Source organism: Seriola aureovittata, chromosome 12, assembly GCF_021018895.1.
Source record: "Seriola aureovittata isolate HTS-2021-v1 ecotype China chromosome 12, ASM2101889v1, whole genome shotgun sequence".
In the NCBI taxonomy this organism is placed as follows: Eukaryota; Metazoa; Chordata; class Actinopteri; order Carangiformes; family Carangidae; genus Seriola; species Seriola aureovittata.
The window spans coordinates 26,996,039-27,017,452 of NC_079375.1; the positions used below are offsets into that span (position 1 = coordinate 26,996,039).

The 21,414-nt window shown below is 40.4% G+C and overlaps 3 protein-coding genes across 4 annotated transcripts in view; all 3 read left to right on the forward strand.

The window, feature by feature from the left end:
- LOC130178937 (armadillo repeat-containing protein 1-like) overlaps positions 1-2,566 on the forward strand; it is an 8,585-nt gene extending 6,019 nt beyond the window's left edge. For both annotated transcript variants that reach the window (XM_056391587.1, XM_056391588.1), the window contains exon 7: positions 153-2,566. In XM_056391587.1, the coding sequence (XP_056247562.1) occupies positions 153-344 (192 nt within the window). In that variant the 3' untranslated portion in view covers positions 345-2,566. The remainder of the gene's footprint in view (positions 1-152) is intronic.
- A 345-nt stretch (positions 2,567-2,911) lies between these two features.
- Positions 2,912-12,403, forward strand: LOC130178869 (uncharacterized). Its single transcript, XM_056391434.1, has 3 exons — positions 2,912-2,997; positions 6,739-6,856; positions 7,883-12,403. The coding sequence occupies exons 2-3, from the start codon at positions 6,757-6,759 to the stop codon at positions 11,512-11,514; spliced, it is 3,732 nt and encodes a 1,243-aa protein (XP_056247409.1). The 5' UTR covers positions 2,912-2,997; positions 6,739-6,756; the 3' UTR covers positions 11,515-12,403.
- Positions 12,404-14,333: 1,930 nt separating this feature from the next.
- Positions 14,334-20,542, forward strand: LOC130178867 (uncharacterized). Its single transcript, XM_056391432.1, has 3 exons — positions 14,334-14,820; positions 15,698-15,815; positions 16,034-20,542. The coding sequence occupies exons 1-3, from the start codon at positions 14,761-14,763 to the stop codon at positions 19,663-19,665; spliced, it is 3,810 nt and encodes a 1,269-aa protein (XP_056247407.1). The 5' UTR covers positions 14,334-14,760; the 3' UTR covers positions 19,666-20,542.
- Positions 20,543-21,414: the final 872 nt, after the last annotated feature.

The following is a 21,414-nucleotide window of genomic DNA, read 5'->3' on the forward strand; positions in this document are numbered from 1 at the left end:
GAATGTAAAATAAAAGGAGGAGCCAAAACAAGAATCTGTGGGACTTCGTATTATGATTGAAGCCAACCTGCAGCCGGTCTCCTGACTCCATCAGAACCCCATCATCCTCCACATCTGTATCTGTGGCGTCTCTTCTCTGTCACTGTCTCCAGGTTTTGATCCCGTTGACGGAGGACGGTTCGGTGGAGGTGGAGCAGAACGTGGACCTGCCGGACTACCTGCCGGAGGACGAGAGTCCGTCTCAGGAGCCCGACAAGGCGGTGAGCCGGGTGGGGTCCGGCCAGGACGGGACCAGCTGGCTCGGTGCCGCCTCCAACTTCCTCTCCCGCTCTTTCTACTGGTGACCCCCTGGAGCCGCCTCCCCCTCCTCCCCGCTCTGTTAAACCCCTCCCCCCCGTACTCTCAGAACAAACACCTACCAGCTGCCAAATCTCAGCGCTGCCAGTGTCAGCCAGAGACCGAACCTGAGACAGAACCTCCAACAGTGAGTTTAAACACAGACACCACCTGTCGGCGTGAAAACAAACCTCTGGATTGTGGTTTTAAAGTTTCTGTTGGAGGTCTGTGGCGTCACTCTCTCAGTAAACGGGTCCAAATGTTACAAACCAAATTGTCTTAACAGACAGGAAGTGTCCTGCAGGGACACAAACAGACACCAACGAGTTAGAGTACAGAGGCCTGACCGGGACGCCGCTCTCCTCCTCCTTCTTTTTATTATTTATTTGACCAGACGACTGAGTGACTTCTCTTCCTGCGGTGGCGTGTGACAGGACGAGCAGCGTCACAGTTCAGTCAGCTGTGCCTTCAGTGTCTCCAGCTCTCATCACTTCAGGCCTGGAAATGTCAAAAATGATGACAGATGCCCACGAAAACCTCCGAGGAGTCTACACAGCAGAAAATCAAGCCTCATGATCTGAAACTTAAAATCCTCATCCTTTAATAAAACATCTCAGTAAACTGTTGACCAGAATCACCAATGATCAGAAACCACGTCCTGAATTTGGTGGACGGTTTCCTCGGGCTCAGATTAGTTCTCATCAGTCTCCATACCAACCACATGTGCATGAGTCCAGCTGTGATCAGATCCACACAAGTGGCTTCACTTGTTTCTGATGAGTAGAGCTCTTCTCAGGAAAGTGCAGTTTGATCAGTCGAGTGTCGTCGCTCCAGTCTGAACCTTTGAGGTCAAACCTGAGCGGCGTCTGGTTCCCTCCTCTGCTGCTGTCAACGTGAGGCGACTGATGGAGATAAACAGCAGGTGGGTGAGTCTCCAGTCGCTGCCATTAAACCACCACAGAAGAAGAGGACACAACTGACAGACGTCTTCCTCACTCTCCTGTCAGGTGCACGGCCTCAGGTGACCTCGTGCTCTGCACACATCTACCTGAGCCGACGTCGCAGATGAACAAAAACACCTGTACAGATACAAACATCCAGAGAGGAGGACCTGCTGTGTCAGCTGGTCCCTCGTGTTTGGGACGAATCGTGTCGCTTTTATGGGTATTTGTCGTCATTTTTGACAAATTCAGAGACAAATGAAAGTGGTGGTTAGTTGCAGCCTTCCTGTGATGTTACTGCAGGGAGGTCAGAGACTCGGAGAGGCCACAGGTTTGATTCCTGTTTCCTGTGAGTGGGAGAGGGATGGACTCCTCCTCGGATCAGTGGCAGGACGGTGCTTTACTTTCTCTTTCTGACTCTTCTTCTTCTCCTCTGATTGTTCAGAGCTCGTGAGGTTTCTGGACCCGTCGTCATGTTTACACCAACACCCCCGTGTGAATGCCTTTAAACTGAACTTTTATTTTGACACTTCCTGTGGACCAGATGCTGAATTCTGCCCTACATTCAACCACGGTGGTGTTTCATGGAGCTATGTTCCCTAAGCTTGATTTTCTCCTGTAACAGCCAGAGGGTTGATGGGAATCAGTTTTGTGACTATTTTGCACAGTTGAATCTGAGGGTGATGTTTTTAAATAGAGTAGAAATCTGTGTTTTAAACACTGGACCATGTGAGACAGGACCCAGCTGTTGGGGGGAAACTAAAACAACAAGATCACTAAGATGATTAAAGAGCTGAGTCATCACTTCTCTGAACAAACCTGAACGTCACAGTATTAAATGCAGCAACAGACGGCAACGTTTCATTAAAATGTAGACTTTCCCTTCACTCACCTCTCCTGGTGTTAATTCATGATTAAACTACAGAAGTCGAGGTTGATGTTTGATTTAATTCACAGAATCACATGAAAAATCAAAAGAAAATAAATCAACCCTCCAAAGTTTTTATTTTATTTTAGTTAAGACTGAGACTTTCTTCTGAAATGACCTTTAATGACCGTGTACAGATTTTTACTGTCCTCCTCTCATTCTGTGAGTTTGTGTGTTCATGTACCTGCCAGGTGTGCTCATAGCTCTGCCTACACCGCTCACTGTCCAATCACATTCAGAGTAGCCTGTTGTCAGATGTTAGCATGATGCTAAATGCAGTACTGGCCTGAATATAATACGACTGTTTGAACAAAAAGCAACATTATGAATAAAATGGAGACAGAAACATGTTTGAACATCAGTCATGCTGAATAAGTTTCCTCTTTCTTTGTTGTTTGTTTAAAACCTGGTTGTTTGTTCAGTGGTCGACTTCCTGCCGTCCGTCATGCAACACGTTCATTACCACGTTCAATTTTATAATCAGTTAATAATAAATGTGAGTGGATACAGTATGGACAGTGGATAGTCAACATGCTAATGACTGATGAAACATTGTGGAAAATAACCTTGAGTTTTACAGCGGTTATCAGTTAGGGTGTGGAAAATGTAGAAAATTTACTTTCACTTTCAGGTTTTAAGGTTTCGGGGGGAAACTTATTGTAAAGTCATTACTGTTGTGTGTGTGTGTGCGTGTGTGTGTGTGTGTGCGTGTGTGTGCGTGTGTGTGTGCGCGCAGACGATATAAAGAAGCTACAGAGTAAGCAGACAACTCTCTCTCCCTCCTGATCAGTGGTAAGTACCTGAACACACTGAGCTGTTAGTTTAATTCAGTTTTCAGTCTTGATGTGATTTTAGTGGCATTAACAAAGCTGTGTGATTTCCTTAGTCTTACAAGTATTCATGTTCTTAGTGTCTTTGTCTGACATGTTTAACAATGAAATGAGGTCTAGGAGTACTGACATTATTAATAATCATATTGACATACACATAATATCGACATTATTAGAATCTGCATTTCTTAAAGACTTCTACTTATTAAGGAAACAGAACTTCAACATCAATTCATTTAATGTGGTGTTTGTCTAAAAGTCCACTACATGGCAGTGTTAGAGGACAAATGGGAACCTGTTTGGGTTCTGTGATCGATTTCAATGTAAACTGTTTAAGATCCCCTCTGAGGACTGGTGAACTGGTGCAGCCAAATTGTGGTGTGAATTATATTTTACATTGCGACTATTTAAAAAAATCCTTTCATGAACAGCCTGTGGATCAGGAAGTTGTTAAAAGAGTTAAAAAGTGATGTCATTAACCCAATTATACTCCAGACAGCTGACGTGATGTCTTGTAGAAAACTGTTCACGTTTGTTAATATCGCAGCTTGTGTTGCACAGAAACTCAAATGAACCACTTGGCTTTATTACTGAAAGGGATTCTATTTGATTTCTTTCTTAGTTAATGATCAGGCCACTTTTGCATTGTGAGTGTACGTGCATCAAGACACTAGCTCAGGAAATGTGGCCCGCTGAACAACAGCTTGTGTTTCCGCTCTCATGAAAAACACTTGACCACACCCTGAACGTTTAGTTCTCTCCATTGTCCCATTGTCACTAAGAGCACAGTGTGTGTGTGTGTGTGTGTGTGTGTGTGTGTGTGTGTGTGTGTGTGTGTGTGTGTGTGTGTGTGTGTGTGTGTGTGTGTCAGTGTCAGAGAGTCTCTGTGTAGGTAACAGTGAAAATGCATCATCAATGTCTTAATCAGAAACAGAGCTGGTGATAAAACGTGAGAGAGAACTTTTATGTTGCAATAATAAACAGGAAATGTATTTTCTGAATTTCTCTAGTATGGAGAGCACAGCCTGTAGTTTAGAGCAGGGGTCTCAACTGGTCTCACCCCGGGTCCCACATTTTCCACTGGGCATTAAGTCGTGACCCACTTTTAAAGAATTCAAACCAAGCAAATTTATTTTTCAAAAATAGTCTTCAAAAACACGTCACTTTTTAAAAACATAAATACACATATTTAAAAGTGCATTTCAGAACATATCATTAAGAAACTGAGGAGGAACATGACAATTTCATGTACAAAAGTTTATTAAATTAAATTAAATTTCAAAACTGCACAAAATAAATAAGGAAACCAAATTTGATATTGCACTATGCATATCGCTGCCTGGCTTGTCTTTGGATGCGGGATGTTTTGTTTCTAAATGCCGCTTCAGTTTGGATGGTTTCACGCTCTCATTTGAAAGCACTTCACTACATATCACACACTGGGGTTTCTGTCCCTTTTTATCCTCGATGTACGAAAATCCACATTTTAAATATCCCAGGTCATATTTACGCTTTGCCATCTTGCCTCCAAACATCGACACAATCAAATAATGGTTACTATGGCAACGGCGCTAGGCTACACACGTCTCTGATGTATGCCTGTAAAACTATATATTTTTCAAATAAAAGACAGCTCCAACATCAGATGCGCATCAAATATTATTTATTTATTTATTTTGACCAGCTGTCCTGAACCACTTTTGGGTCAGGACCCACCAGTTGAGAATCACTGGTTTAGAGGATTTGTTGTGAGTCTTGTTATTCATGATTTCAATGTATGCAGCATTTCAGAAAATGATGCTCTCAAAGTTCCACCATTTGTCCCCCTTTCATCAGATGAAGCTTGGTTTGTATTTTAAGGAGATGGCATTGGATGTCTCCAGTGAGTTAATTCAAGACTGCTCAAAGGCATCTTGATTTATGTGAAAGACCACGCCCACTTGCCTCAATTTATTTGGCACTTCAGATTTTGTCAATACTTGCCCCACAATCATTCACAGCAATTTTGGTGAATTTCTGCCGACCGGATCCACAGTTACACATTTGTGGTGCCCCTTATAAGTCGGGCACATGCACAAAATTTACAGTTATCTGGCCAAGTTTCATGTTTCTAACTAGCCAAACCAACAGGGATTTGAAACAGTTATTGTATTGTATATGTGCCAAATCCCAACAGACATTATCTCAAGGCCCTTTACTGGGTAAAGTCAAGACCTGACAATATTTTAGAGAGAAACTCAACAGTTCCCGCAATGAGCAGCACCTGGTGACAGTGGGGAGAAATCTCTGTTAACAGGAAAAAACCTCCAACAGAACCAGATTCAGGGTGGACACTGTACCCTTCAATCCTACCAAAATTGATATCCTCATTGATGCAACGCTATTCCTCGACTTCAGAATCCCATGGCCATGTAACCTTTGTTTTCTGTCCACTGCATGTTTCCTTCCTAGTCTGCTTGATTTGTCCCTGCTGTTCAGCAGCTTCATGATGTCCACTATTCTGTGTGCCAGTTCCTCATTCAGCTATAGCAGGGGTACTGATATTCTGTGGTGCTCAGCCCACCACTGGATTTAAACCAACTGACTTGAGCTACTTCCTAACAAGTACTGTTCCATGCGGGGACATTGTACTCTTTCATTCAGGCATTTTTCCTCCCTTGGTGGATGACCATGCCTTTAAGTGACGTTGAAGCATGTTATTAATGTACTGTTCATAGAAAACAAACTCAATGATGATTGTAGCCTGAAGTTGTCAGATTACAGCGTTGCAGCTGTATTTTTCTTGTGTAGCCTTCTGTTGGTTCAAACTCCAAAGAATTTAGCCTTTTATTTTTATTTTTTTATTATCCGTTTCAAAGTCATTATCAGACTTCCTGTACAAGTCAGGGTCCTGTTATTTGCAGGAAGTTTCAGATGACTCTGCAGATGTGGGGTGTGGCCAAGACAAAAGAGACAGTGGACTAGGACAAGAACTACGTTGCGCACTCTTTCCCTTCTGGAAGAAGAAGTGGAGGTGGTGCAGGTCTACATCTACCTGGCCTTTTACCTTGACAACATATTGGACTGGAAGTGTAACACAGAAACTGTCTGCAGGAAGAGACAGAGCAAACTATACTTCTTAATGAAGCCTGGGTCCATTAATTTGCACAGCAAGATGTTGCATGTCTTCTTTTTGTCTGTTGTTGCAAGTACAATTTTCTTTGCAACCATCTCTTGGGGCAGCAGCATCAGAGCCAATGACAGTAAGGAACTGTGCTGCGGCTCTGGAACCCCTGAAGTTGCTTGTTGAGAAAGGGTTGATACATTAACTGTTAAACAATATGGAAGACTTCATATCCCCTACACAAACTACTTGTCAGACAACAGGCTCCTTCAGCTCTGATGTAATAAGGGCCGGTACAGGAAGTCATTCCTGCCCACCCCAGTGACTCCCCTCTGTGCCATTAAAGGAAATTTACCCTCTAAGTGGCAAAATAAAATGCACATTATTCATTTATTTTGCACAGTCAGCGCTACATCTTAAATTCTGTTTTTATTCAGTTTATTTTAAATGTAATTATATGTGTTTTGGGGTTTTCTTTAATTGCAGCTGCAACACTGCAATTTCCCTTTGAAGATCAATAACATACTTTATCTAAAGCATCATAAGACTATTTAGTTACAGCTTCTAATAATTAAGTACATTTTGTGTTTTGTTTTTCAGTTGAAATTTATCGACACCATGGCCTCATATGGTGATGATACCATAGAGACTGCAGCCCTGGGAAGACCATTCCAGCTCGGCATGCTGTATGACTGCCGGAAGGATGTTCTTATTCCAGGTAGGCCCTGATGGATGTGTTGAGTGTCTCAGTTAATCTTAACATGAATACACGAATAAATAAACCAATACTCAGTTTAAAGGTTCTTTAAACGAGATTCTAAACATTAATATAGTGGCGTAATGGCATCCTGAGAAGAGAATGAAGTTGCATCCCATCTGTGTGTCAGGATCCAAGCTTCTCTGGTCTTTGTTTTGGTAGCTGGCATGTTAGTGTATGTGAGTGTCTCCTTGTTAAACCATTATTCCTACCTACATTTATTAAGACACAGGGACTACATCACACGAGCTGACACAATGCAGTACATACTGTTCAGCTGAAAGTGACCCTCCAGAATTTCCTCTGCTGAAGAATTAAAATTTCAGCTAAAAAGGCCTCTGACAAATAAAGAGATAAGACCGGATCACAGTCGAACTGACTTCTGCTACTACTACTACTGACCCTGGTCAGCCGGTGGATGATCATAACGTCCATCAAGTTTGCCAACTCCCATTCATGCAGCCGGTCCCAGTGGATCACTCCAAGGCTGAATTTCTTCACCAATCCGACCCTGGAGCCAATACTTGTCTGGCGTTACTGAGAGGAGAACCCTATGAACTTCTTAAGGGTCCAGCTTGACTCAAACTTTTTTTTTTTCTCCTCGATGCATAAGTAACATGATGGGTGTATGATGTTACATGTCTTTTGTTGGCTCTCATGTACACAGAGTACCTTTATTCAGTTGTTATTCTCATTGTGTGATTAGTGGACACTTTCCTTGGGCTTCATAACACCTTGCTGGAAATAGAAAGGGGGATGGTGGGTGTTGTTGAGGCAGTTGTTTTGGTCTGAGATGCTGGTGGTCTAGTGTGATATCTAGTGGCAGTAATGATCACTTACAAAACCTTTAAAAACTATTGTGACATACTAACAGAACCTGATTTACATGTCATTTCAGATAACGATGCTTAATGTTAGACATATAAGTTTAAACTGTAGTATTTCAAGTCTTTGTTGATTAACATTGTATCATTGATTTGTCAACAGGCATAACTCTGTGGGATCTTGATCAGCTACAAAATAATACAAGTGTACAAACTCAACATAACACTGAATTTAATGTCACCACATCAGATTCGATTGAGGAGAAGTCAAATTTATTAAAGATCTCTGGCTCTCTGAAGTTGAGTCTCTTGGGAGGACTGGTGAATGTGGGAGGATCAGCAAAATATTTCCAAGACACAAAGAAATCTCACAAACAAGCCAGGATGACTCTTCAGTACAAAACAACAACAAAGTTTGAAACATTAACGATGTCTCACCTGGCTCATGGACAGGTATCTCATCCCAATGTGTTTGAGGACAACACAGCCACGCATGTTGTCACAGCCATCTTGTACGGAGCTGGTGCTTACTTTGTGTTTGACAGAGAATCATCCTCAGAGGAGGATAAGAAACAAGTGGAGGGGGAGGCGAACCTCACCTTCAATAAGCTGAAATTCCTCACAGCAAATGCTGAGGCATCACTCAACATGAACGAAGAAGAGAAAGCAGCAGTTGAAAAATTTAGCTGCACATTTCATGGAGACTTCAAGTTACCTTCCAACCCAACGTCCTTCAGTGACGCTGTGAGTGTTTACAGAAACCTTCCCAACATGCTGGGAGAGAATGGAGAACATGCTGTGCCACTCAGGGTGTGGCTCTACCCTCTGGTGAGGTTGGATTCAAGAGCAGCAAGACTCCAAAGAGACATCAGCAATGCTCTCATCAGAAACTCATCAGAAACAATCGAGATTCTAAACCAGACAGAGATGAGATGCAGTGACATACTGAAAGACACCACAGCAACAACATTTCCTTCCGTGGAAAAGAAGGTTCAGGATTTGATGCAGATGTGCAAACAGTACAAGCTTGACTTCATGCAGAAGCTCGGGTCAGTCCTTCCTTCAATCCGAGGGGGTGGGAAAGAGGAGAGTACCCTGGAGGACATCCTTAAGGCACATGAGAAGTCACCATTCAATAGCAAAGACATGGATCAGTGGCTAAAAACCAAAGGGAGGGAATCAGATACACTGAAATCCTTTATGAAGCGACTGGAGAAACTAGGTGTGAAGATGGACGACAAGCTGGATGACCTCTTGTCTGATTTAGATGTCAGAAATGTGGTGTGCTTTGCATTTACCTCAGTAGACCAGCCTGATAGTTTCCTGGTCAAACTGTCCAATCATCTGAAACCAGCAGGAATGGTGGACACTGCTGGAGAATCCTCTGATCTACAGACCAGAAACACAGAGTGGCTCTCCACTGAAACCAGACAGACAATGAGGACACAACTACAACTGTTTGAAGAACTGAAGAAGTTGAGCTCCAGTGATGACACCAAATTCATATCTGCATCAAAATACGATGGAAGTCATCCTGGGGCATGTATTTTCATATATGAAGAAGGGTCTGATGAACCAGTCTGCTTTGTTCCTCCATCAAAACCTTCCAGCCCAACAGCTACTGCTGTTTCACATGACAGCATAACAGTGAGAGTGTCTGAACCAGCCTCTGCCACTGTAGAGAACAGAGTAGAATACAGAATCAAACAGAAACAGGACCCTCAGTGGGCATCACAACCACTGAAGAAGAACAAGGCAGTAACTCTGTCAGGACTCAAGCCAGACACTGAGTATGAGATCAGAGCCACAGCTGTGGGCAAACTCAGCTACGCTGTCAGCAGCGATGTCTGCAGTGCTGTAACCTTCACAGCGGCTGGTCCACCAACTCAGGTAAAAGACACTGAAGTGAAAAAAAACTCTATCACTCTGACATGGAGCGTCCCGTCTGTTCAAAAGTGTGAATCTGTTAAAGGATACATCATTGAGTTCAAGGAAGAGAAGAGCAATGAATGGCAGAGCAAAAAGACAGGGACAGAGGTGTACACATTCACTCTGAACAACCTGAAACAGGATACGATCTACTCCATCAGGATGTGCACAGATGTTGGTGTTGGAGTCAGTCTCCCTGGTGAAGAACTCAAGATTAAAACTAAGAAAGAACCACTGGAAAAAAAGAAGTGCACTGTGCTCCCAGGTGATCCACCAGTCTACCTACTTAATCTGAAACCAGCAGGAGTTCGTCAGTTCAACAAAAAGGTTTTTGGAAAGGCACCAACCAAAAATGCATCAAACAAAACCATCATGGTTGTTGGAGCCACTGGATCTGGCAAGACCACCCTCATCAACGGCATGATCAACTACATTCTACGAGTCGACTGGGATGACAACTGGAGATTTAAACTGATAAATGAAGAAACTAACAAAACACAAGCATGCAGTCAGACCTCAGAGGTGACAGCCTATCAGATTTACCACACAGACGGTTTCCAAGTTCCTTACTCCCTCACAATCATCGACACTCCAGGGTTTGGAGACACGAGAGGAATCAAACAAGACAAAGAAATCACAGAGAAAATCAGAGAGTTTTTCTCAGTTAGGGGTGGAATTGACAGCATTGACGCAGTGTGCTTTGTGGTACAGTCTGCTTTAGCCCGTCTGACACACACACAGAGATACATCTTTGATGCCATCCTCTCCATTTTTGGGAAGGACATTGCCAGCAACATCATGGCTCTGGTCACCTTTGCTGATGGCAAATCACCCCCAGTCCTGGAGGCAATCAAAGCTGCAGAGATACCATGTGCTAGAAACCCAGATGGGTCTATTCTCCATTTCAAATTCAACAACTCTGTGGTTTTTGCCAAAAATACAGGAGCCAAAAATGATGAGGACAACTTTGATCACATGTTCTGGAAAATGGGGAAAGTCAGCATGAAGACATTCTTCACTCATCTAACCACCATGCAACCCCAGAGTCTGACCCTGACAAAGGAGGTTCTCCAAGAGCGTCAACAGCTTGGGGTGACGGTTGAAGGGGTGCAGCCAATGATTCGAAAAGGTTTGTCAAAATTGGAGGAAATAAACAACACGAAAGCTGCACTCAAAAACCACGAGACCCACATGAAGGAGAATGAGGACTTTGAATATGAAGTGCCAATTGAAAAATCTGAGAAGATTAATATTGAACCAGGAAAATTTGTCACCAACTGCCATGGGTGCAACTATACCTGCCATTATCCTTGTAAGATACCAAGAGATGAGGCTAAAATACGGTGTTCTGCAATGAAAAATGGAAACTGCACAGTGTGCACAGGAAAGTGTCCATGGACTGACCATTTCAACATGACGTACCGATGGGACACAAAACGTGTAACAGAGAAGAGGACGTATCAGGAACTGAAGAGCGAATATGAGGCAGCGCTGGGAAAGAAGATGACTGCAGAGAAAATCATCAAACAACTGGAATTAGAATATGAGCAGGTGCAGGGGAAAGTTGTAGAAATCATGGGAACGTTAATTAAATGCCTGAAACGTCTGAGGGAGATTGCACTTCATCCAGATCCTTTGTCTACTCCAGATTACATTGATCTCCTGATACAGACAGAGGAACATGAGGCCAAACCTGGATTTAAGCAGCGTATTAAAGAGTTACAGAGTGTAAGAGAGGGAGCAGTTCTTTTGAAGAAGGTGGTAGAGGGAATCGATCTCACTGGAAAAGAAAAGTCACGACTGGAGAAGATGAAGTCCAATGTCAAGGGGATATTCAACAATGTGAGCAGTTGGTTCAGTAGTTGATACCTTCTGATACCAGATCATGTGAAACAATCACCAGTAGACAGAGTTCATCAGTGTCTCTGTAGTAGATAACAGTAATTTTAGCTCCTCTATGTAAAGCCCTGTTAGCTGTGCTTGCTAATAAGATACGTCTCAAAGTCTTTAAACATTATGAGTTTCATCACATGACCATTTTATTTTCTTGAATTTATATGTTAATGGGAAGATAAATATAAAACACAGCAATGAAACTTACCTGATGATTTACTTTGTTATTTTCTTCTTCAGTTTCATTATTAGATTTTTAGATGTTAACACACCTTCTCATTCTTTAACTGGAAGATTAATTCATGCATTTTATCTCATAAAGTATAAGAGTGAAATTAAATAAATAATTATGTATTTGTTTTTGGATAGGATCATTATATGGTTGTAATTATGTTGATGTTAATCATGTCATCAGTTTATCATTTCTATCCAAATGTATTATTCTGCCATACATCACTGTCATATTTTAATGTTAGTTTTTTTCTATAAATTTTCTTCGTCCAATCCACCAATAACTCAGACAATGATTTTTTTAATGAAAGTGTGTTCATGTAAGTTTCAATGAAGTTTTAAAACTCGTTTGTGAATGAACATCATGCTCGAGCTGCTTCTGTTGAACCTGAGTGTTAATGTCCATCAGCTCTTTGTGGGACTCTGGTTGGATTTTACCTGTAGATGCAGATATCTAAAGAAAAGGACTAATAACATATGGACACAGAGTTAATGATGAGTTATCACTGTGTGTTGTGACTTGCACTGTTGGACTGAAGGCAATCATGTGATTTATGCTAAATGAAAAATTAATAAAAAATGTCTGGAAGTGATCATCACCTCAGGATCCTCTGAGACACTTCTGTTGTCATTAGGTGTAACTGATTCATTGAGTTTGCAGTGTGTGGAGTTGTAACTGTAAAAATATAATTCACAATAATATTATTTTTACAATTATTATTATTATTTTACACCATAAAAAAAACGGTAATTGGGTTTCCAATACATTTGCCAATAAAGATTTAATATATACTAGTGTAACCGTTAGAAATTACCTCTACAAAAGACATAAACTGATGTTATATATATATATATATATATATGTGCATGTGGAGCCATCTAGTGGGTTAATAGTGCAACTGCAGCGATAGGGTTTTCTCCGCTCATCATACTGGCCTCAGAAAAGAAAAATACTTTTGAGCTGCAACTATCATTATTATTATTATCATTATATTGCTGTGTTTAATAGTTTAAACTCATCTTTGATTCAGTCAGTAGCATTTTAACTGTAAGTACTAGTAACATGTTCTAAGAAAGTTACAGATGTTTATGTACAGGAATAGTAATTTTATTCATAAGTTGCGCTTAAAGTTGTGTGTTAAGCTAATGCTAGTTAGCTTTAGCCTCACACGTGCTGGCCTGTTCCCAGGTGTAATGTTTTCTTGCAACTATTTTGTTTAGCCATGAGTTGCTGATTTTGATACCAGGTAGGCTCTTGTTAGATGTGGGTTTCAAATAATAAATTGTTGTTTATTGTAAATGTAAAAGAAAAAATCTCTCATTGTTCAGTGCTCTACAGAAAATCATACATATTACCATTGTATGATCACATGATTTATACTGAGATGTATAGGAAAAGACTATAGTAGTATAAAGTATAAAGGTATTTTAATCTGAAGTTGTATTTTATATTAGTCTTTTGTTAAAGTTTCAGCAAACAAACCTACTCCAGACCAGGATCCAGCTGTGAATCCAGCTGTGCACAGCGTCACTGTGTTCATGTGCTCACTGAGTTTCAGGAGATTTTAATGCTGAAATTCCTTCACACGACTCATGAACAACAGATAGAGCGACTACATTCAGCATCTGAATGAAGTGGTGAATAAAATGTCAGTGAACAGAGGAGGTGAATAAATGAAATGTTAAATAGATGAATAATCAGAAGAGTTTAGAAGAGTTCAATATTTGAGGTTGTTGACCTTAAAATATCTCAGATCTTGGCTGCAGTTCTGCAGCAAACTGTGTGTCACAATTTCTAATTGTACATCTTATCTTATCTTATCTTATCTTGTCTTATCTTGCCTTGTCTTATCTTAGGGGTCGGGCCACTCCGAAGGGTCACCTGGTGAATCTAAGGGGTCGCTAGATGCTTGGATTCAGTTTTTAAACTTTAGTGTAATGTTTGATTTTTAGTGAAATGTTGGATCATTTGAACAGCCAATGAAATTAAAACGTGAGAAGTTTAAAATCAAAGTAAGAAAAACTTTAGCATTCATCACAAAGGGGTGGGAAGCAGTTATCAGTAAGGGTGTGGCAAATGTAGAAATTTTACTTTCACTTTCAGGTTTGTAGAGTGAGGTTTCAGGGAAATGGTGTGACTTCTTGTAAAGTCATTAACTGTAGTTTGTGTGTGTGTCATTACAATATCAGTCTATAGTGATAAGTGATCTGTTCAAAACAATGCTGCTCAAGAATGCTCATTGAGTACATGTGATAAAATAAAGAAATGTTAATTCAGTTCTTAATTCATTGTTTTTTCTTCCAAAAAAAAAAAGATACATGTACCATTGAAGTAGTGGGTCGATAAATCAGTAAAAGTACCATTATAATGCATAATGCAACCAACCCAGCCACTAAGTCTAAATACAATGTTAATACAGTCATCCTATTAAAGATAAAAGGCTGACCAGTCAAACAGCCAGTCAACGTCAAATTAACCCCGACAAACAGAACACACAGAAATGATGCTGAAGACAAAGTTCATATTTCAGGAAACATATGAGGTTATTATGAGGTTATTGATAATGTTGTATAACTTTGTTATTCTGATGATGACAGAGCAGAAATCAATCAGGTATTCAACGTTTGTGATTATGCTCACTGCTCAGTCTGAACTTTGATTTCTGTTCTTACCTGTAGTTAAAGAGTTACGAGGTTATTTCGACTGTAGCTGCTGTGTTGTGTAGTTGTTGACTGTAATGAAAATGTGTTCATCGAACAGGTTTTCTTCACAAACTACAACAATATAATCAGCATTCACTCTGTAATTGAATTGTGTGAACAATAATTTAACTATAACATTACATGATTCTTGTAAAGTGTGACATGACCATATGTGATGAATTCTGCAGATGGGTGTTGGTGGGTCAGACTGAGTCTAAAGTCCAGCCACGATTGTTATTCATACTCCGCCCCTGATGTCTGATAAGGGTTGGTTATAAAGTCTGAATGTGCAGTAACTTTGTGCTCAGACCTGAGAGTTTCATGGTTCCTTCAACAACAGTAAAGGTAAGTGAATTGATATATTTATTTATTCAGATGGACGGCAAATCATAGCAACTTAGTTTGTCATTAATATCTCAGGACAGAAAATGATGGTTTAGTAATTAGAAAGTGTGAGAAAATCTGCAATACCCTACCTAAAAGAATAACTGCTCAACACTGAAACTCACTCGTGTCTGATAAGGACAGACTGACTCCTCTGATCAGATGTTTGGGTTAAAACAGGTTATTGCTTGTTATAAGTTATTAAATCTTGTTTATTTTTTACTGTGTATTGTAAATGTTTGATCCAAAATCTTGTTTATGTAGGGATGTATGGGGGTACCAGAAATAAACTGACAAAAATAAACCAGGAAATGCAAAATTCTTCACCTTGAAGGTTTTTTTAAAATACAGGGACATTCGGTTTTTCAGTACATCCTATCTCTGTGATTAACCCATTAATGTGAGGCACATGAAACACAAATGAATTAGTATTGGTAATTGATAGTCCTTGCATGTATTTGAGATTTCATCATCGATGTGATGAGCTGCAGCTTTTCCTCTGAATGGATGTTTCTAATTTGGCTTAATTTGCTCTACTCAAGTCAGTAAATGAAATTCAAAACACAAACGACTTGTGTTCATTTGCCTGATGCTTGATGCCACACAATTTACAACCTATTACACCCATGGTATCATCTAATATTACTGAGCTGGATGTTTGGCTGACTGCTGCATCATATTCTCATCTGTGAGTTTTGCGTTTTGTGATTTATGTGAATTGCAGCTGCAACACTGCAATTTCCCTTTGAAGATCAATAACATACTCTATCCAAATCATCGTAGGACTATTTAATTAGTTAGAGGTTCTAATAAAGTAAATTTTATGTTTGTCTTCCAGTTGAAATTTATCGACACCATGGCCTCATCTGATAATGATACCATAGAGACTGCAGCCCTGGGAAGACCGTTCCAGCTCGGCATGCTGTATGACTCTCGGAAGGATGTTCTTATTCCAGGTAGGACCTGATGGATGTGTTGAGTGTCTCAGTGAATCTTAACATGAATACACAAATAGATAAACTAATACACAGTTTAAAAAGTATGGTGACACATACTTCAGAAACTAATATACGTATCATTTGGAAAACATAATGCTTAATGTTAGACATGTGAGTTTAAACTGTAGTATTTCAAGTCTTTGTTGATTAACATTGTATCATTGATTTGTCAACAGGCGTAACTCTGTGGGATCTTGATCAGCTACAAAATAATACAAGTGTACAAACTCAACATAACACTGAATTTAATGTCACCACATCAGATTCGATTGAGGAGAAGTCAAATTTATTAAAGATCTCTGGCTCTCTGAAGTTGAGTCTCTTGGGAGGACTGGTGAATGTGGGAGGATCAGCAAAATATTTCCAAGACACAAAGAAATCTCACAAACAAGCCAGGATGACTCTTCAGTACAAAACGACAACAAAGTTTGAAACATTAACGATGTCTCACCTGGCTCATGGACAGGTATCTCATCCCAATGTGTTTGAGGACAACACAGCCACTCATGTTGTCACAGCCATCTTGTACGGAGCTGGTGCTTACTTTGTGTTTGACAGAGAATCATCCTCAGAGGAGGATAAGAAACAAGTGGAGGGGGAGGCGAACCTCACATTCAATAAACTGAAATTCCTCACAGCAAATGCTGAGGCATCACTCAACATGAACGAAGAAGAGAAAGCAGCAGTTGAAAAATTTAGCTGCACATTTCATGGAGACTTCAAGTTACCTTCCAACCCAACGTCCTTCAGTGACGCTGTGAGTGTTTACAGAAACCTTCCCAACATGCTGGGAGAGAATGGAGAACATGCTGTGCCACTCAGGGTGTGGCTCTACCCTCTGGTGAGGTTGGATTCAAGAGCAGCAAGACTCCAAAGAGACATCAGCAATGCTCTCATCAGAAACTCATCAGAAACAATCGAGATTCTAAACCAGACAGAGATGAGATGCAGTGACATACTGAAAGACACCACAGCAACAACATTTCCTGCCGTGGAAAAGAAGGTTCAGGATTTGATGCAGATGTGCAAACAGTACAAGCTTGACTTCATGCAGAAGCTCGGGTCAGTCCTTCCTTCAATCCGAGGGGGTGGGAAAGAGGAGAGTACCCTGGAGGACATCCTTAAGGCACATGAGAAGTCACCATTCAATAGCAAAGACATGGATCAGTGGCTAAAAACCAAAGGGAGGGAATCAGATACACTGAAATCCTTTATGAAGCGACTGGAGAAACTAGGTGTGAAGATGGACGACAAGCTGGATGACCTCTTGTCTGATTTAGATGTCAGAAATGTGGTGTGCTTTGCATTTACTTCAGTAGACCAGCCTGATAGTTTCCTGGTCAAACTGTCTAATCATCTGAAACCAGCAGGAATGGTGGACACTGCTGGAGAATCCTCTGATCTACAGACCAGAAACAAAGAGTGGCTCTCCACTGAAACCAGACAGACAATGAGGACACAACTACAACTGTTTGAGGAACTGAAGAAGTTGAGCTCCAGTGATGACACCAAATTCATATCTGCATCAAAATACGATGGAAGTCATCCTGGGGCATGTATTTTCATATATGAAGAAGGGTCTGATGAACCAGTCTGCTTTGTTCCTCCATCAAAACCTTCCAGCCCAACAGCTACTGCTGTTTCACATGACAGCATAACAGTGAGAGTGTCTGAACCAGCCTCTGCCACTGTAGAGAACAGAGTAGAATACAGAATCAAACAGAAACAGGACCCTCAGTGGGCATCCCAACCACTGAAGAAGGACCAGGCAGTAACTCTGTCAGGACTCAAGCCAGACACTGAGTATGAGATCAGAGCCACAGCTGTGGGCAAACTCAGCTACGCTGTCAGCAGCGATGTCTGCAGTGCTGTAACCTTCACAGCGGCTGGTCCACCAACTCAGGTAAAAGACACTGAAGTGAAAGCAAACTCTATCACTCTGACATGGAGCATCCCGTCTGTTCAAAAGTGTGAATCTGTTAAAGGATACATCATTGAGTTCAAGGAAGAGAAGAGCAATGAATGGCAGAGCAAAAAGACAGGGACAGAGGTGTACACATTCACTCTGAACAACCTGAAACAGGATACGATCTACTCCATCAGGATGTGCACAGATGTTGGTGTTGGAGTCAGTCTCCCTGGTGAAGAACTCAAGATTAAAACTAAGAAAGAAGCACTGGATAAAAAGGAGTTCACTGTGCTCCCAGGTGATCCACCAGTCTACCTACTTAATCTGAAACCAGCAGGAGTTCGTCAGTTCAACAAAAAGGTTTTTGGAAAGGCACCAACCAAAAATGCATCAAACAAAACCATCATGGTTGTTGGAGCCACTGGATCTGGCAAGACCACCCTCATCAACGGCATGATCAACTACATTCTAGGAGTCGACTGGGATGACAACTGGAGATTTAAACTGATAAATGAAGAAATTAACAAAACACAAGCATGCAGTCAGACCTCAGAGGTGACAGCCTATCAGATTTACCACACAGACGGTTTCCAAGTTCCTTACTCCCTCACAATCATCGACACTCCAGGGTTTGGAGACACGAGAGGAATCAAACAAGACAAAGAAATCACAGAGAAAATCAGAGAGTTTTTCTCAGTTAGGGGTGGAATTGACAGCATTGACGCAGTGTGCTTTGTGGTACAGTCTGCTTTAGCCCGTCTGACACCCACACAGAGATACATCTTTGATGCCATCCTCTCCATTTTTGGGAAGGACATTGCCAGCAACATCATGGCTCTGGTCACCTTTGCTGATGGCAAATCGCCCCCAGTCCTGGACGCAATCAAAGCTGCAGAGATACCATGTGCTAGAAACCCAGATGGGTCTATTCTCCATTTCAAATTCAACAACTCTGTGGTCTTTGCAAAAAATACAGGAGCCAAAAATGATGAGGACAACTTTGATCAAATGTTCTGGAAAATGGGGAAAGTCAGCATGAAGACATTCTTCACTCATCTAACCACCATGCAACCCCAGAGTCTGACCCTGACAAAGGAGGTTCTCCAAGAGCGTAAACAGCTTGAGGCGACTGTTCAAGGGGTGCAGCCAATGATAAGAAAAGGTTTGTCAAAATTGGAGGAAATAAACAACACGAAAGCTGCACTCCAAAACCATGAGACCCACATGAAGGAGAATGAGGACTTTGAATATGAAGTAGAAATTGACCAATCTGAGAAGATTGATATTGAACCAGGAAAATTTGTCACCAACTGCCATGGGTGCAACTACACCTGCCATTATCCTTGTCAGATACCAAGAGATGAGGATAAAGATGGGTGTGCTGCAATGGAAAATGGAAACTGCACAGTGTGCACAGGAAAGTGTGTATGGACTGACCATTTCAACATGACGTACCGATGGGACACAAAACGTGTAACAGAGAAGAGGACGTATCAGGAACTGAAGAGCGAATATGAGGCAGCGCTGGGAAAGAAGATGACTACAGAGAAAATCATCAAACAACTGGAAGTAGAATATGAGCAGGTGCAGGGGAAAGTTGTACAAACCATGGGAACGTTAACTACATGCCTGAAACGTCTGAGACAGATTGCACTTCGTTCAGATCCTTTGTCTACTCCAGATTACATTGATCTCCTGATACAGACAGAGGAACATGAGGCCAAACCTGGATTTAAGCAGCGTATTAAAGAGTTACAGAGTGTAAGAGAGGGAGCAGTTCTTTTGAAGAAGGTGGTAGAGGGAATCGATCTCACTGGAAAAGAAAAGTCACGACTGGAGAAGATGAAGTCCAATGTCAAGGGGATATTCAACAATGTGAGCAGTTGGTTCAGTAGTTGATACCTTCTGAAACCAGATCATGTGAAACAATCACCAGTAGACAGAGTTCATCAGTGTCTCTGTAGTAGATAACAGTAATTTTAGCTCCTCTATGTAAAGCCCTGTTAGCTGTGCTTGCTAATAAGATAAGTCTCAAAGTCTTTAAACATTATGAGTTTCATCACATGACCATTTTATTTTCTTGAATTTATATGTTAATGGGAAGATAAATATAAAACACAGCAATGAAACTTACCTGATGATTTACTTTGTTATTTTCTTCTTCAGTTTCATTATTAGATTTTTAGATGTTAACACACCTTCTCATTCTTTAACTGGAAGATTAATTCATGCATTTTATCTCATAAAGTATAAGAGTGAAATTAAATAAATAATTATGTATTTGTTTTTGGATAGGATCATTATATGGTTGTAATTATGTTGATGTTAATCATGTCATCAGTTTATCATTTCTATCCAAATGTATTATTCTGCCATACATCACTGTCATATTTTAATGTTAGTTTTTTTCTATAAATTTTCTTCGTCCAATCCACCAATAACTCAGACAATGATTTTTTTAATGAAAGTGTGTTCATGTAAGTTTCAATGAAGTTTTAAAACTCGTTTGTGAATGAACATCATGCTCGAGCTGCTTCTGTTGAACCTGAGTGTTAATGTCCATCAGCTCTTTGTGGGACTCTGGTTGGATTTTACCTGTAGATGCAGATATCTAAAGAAAAGGACTAATAACATATGGACACAGAGTTAATGATGAGTTATCACTGTGTGTTGTGACTTGCACTGCTGGACTGAAGGCAATCATGTGATTTATGCTAAATGAAAAATTAATAAAAAATGTCTGGAAGTGATCATCACCTCTGGATCCTCTGAGACACTTCTGTTGTCATTAGGTGTAACTGATTCATTGAGTTTGCAGTGTGTGGAGTTGTAACTGTAAAAATATAATTCACAATAATATTATTTTTACAATTATTATTATTATTTTACACCATAAAAAAAACGGTAATTGGGTTTCCAATACATTTGCCAATAAAGATTTAATATATACTAGTGTAACCGTTAGAAATTACCTCTACAAAAGACATAAACTGATGTTATATATATATATATATATATGTGCATGTGGAGCCATCTAGTGGGTTAATAGTGCAACTGCAGCGATAGGGTTTTCTCCGCTCATCATACTGGCCTCAGAAAAGAAAAATACTTTTGAGCTGCAACTATCATTATTATTATTATCATTATATTGCTGTGTTTAATAGTTTAAACTCATCTTTGATTCAGTCAGTAGCATTTTAACTGTAAGTACTAGTAACATGTTCTAAGAAAGTTACAGATGTTTATGTACAGGAATAGTAATTTTATTCATAAGTTGCGCTTAAAGTTGTGTGTTAAGCTAATGCTAGTTAGCTTTAGCCTCACACGTGCTGGCCTGTTCCCAGGTGTAATGTTTTCTTGCAACTATTTTGTTTAGCCATGAGTTGCTGATTTTGATACCAGGTAGGCTCTTGTTAGATGTGGGTTTCAAATAATAAATTGTTGTTTATTGTAAATGTAAAAGAAAAAATCTCTCATTGTTCAGTGCTCTACAGAAAATCATACATATTACCATTGTATGATCACATGATTTATACTGAGATGTATAGGAAAAGACTATAGTAGTATAAAGTATAAAGGTATTTTAATCTGAAGTTGTATTTTATATTAGTCTTTTGTTAAAGTTTCAGCAAACAAACCTACTCCAGA

Coding starts and splice junctions, on each gene's coding strand:
- LOC130178869 (XM_056391434.1), top strand. CDS start 6,757: ATGGCCTCATATGGTGATGATACCATAGAGACTGCAGCCCTGGGAAGA. Junction 6,857..7,882: donor GAAGGATGTTCTTATTCCAG/GTAGGCCCTGAT, acceptor ATTTGTCAACAG/GCATAACTCTGTGGGATCTT.
- LOC130178867 (XM_056391432.1), top strand. CDS start 14,761: ATGTGCAGTAACTTTGTGCTCAGACCTGAGAGTTTCATGGTTCCTTCA. Junction 14,821..15,697: donor TTCCTTCAACAACAGTAAAG/GTAAGTGAATTG, acceptor TTTGTCTTCCAG/TTGAAATTTATCGACACCAT. Junction 15,816..16,033: donor GAAGGATGTTCTTATTCCAG/GTAGGACCTGAT, acceptor ATTTGTCAACAG/GCGTAACTCTGTGGGATCTT.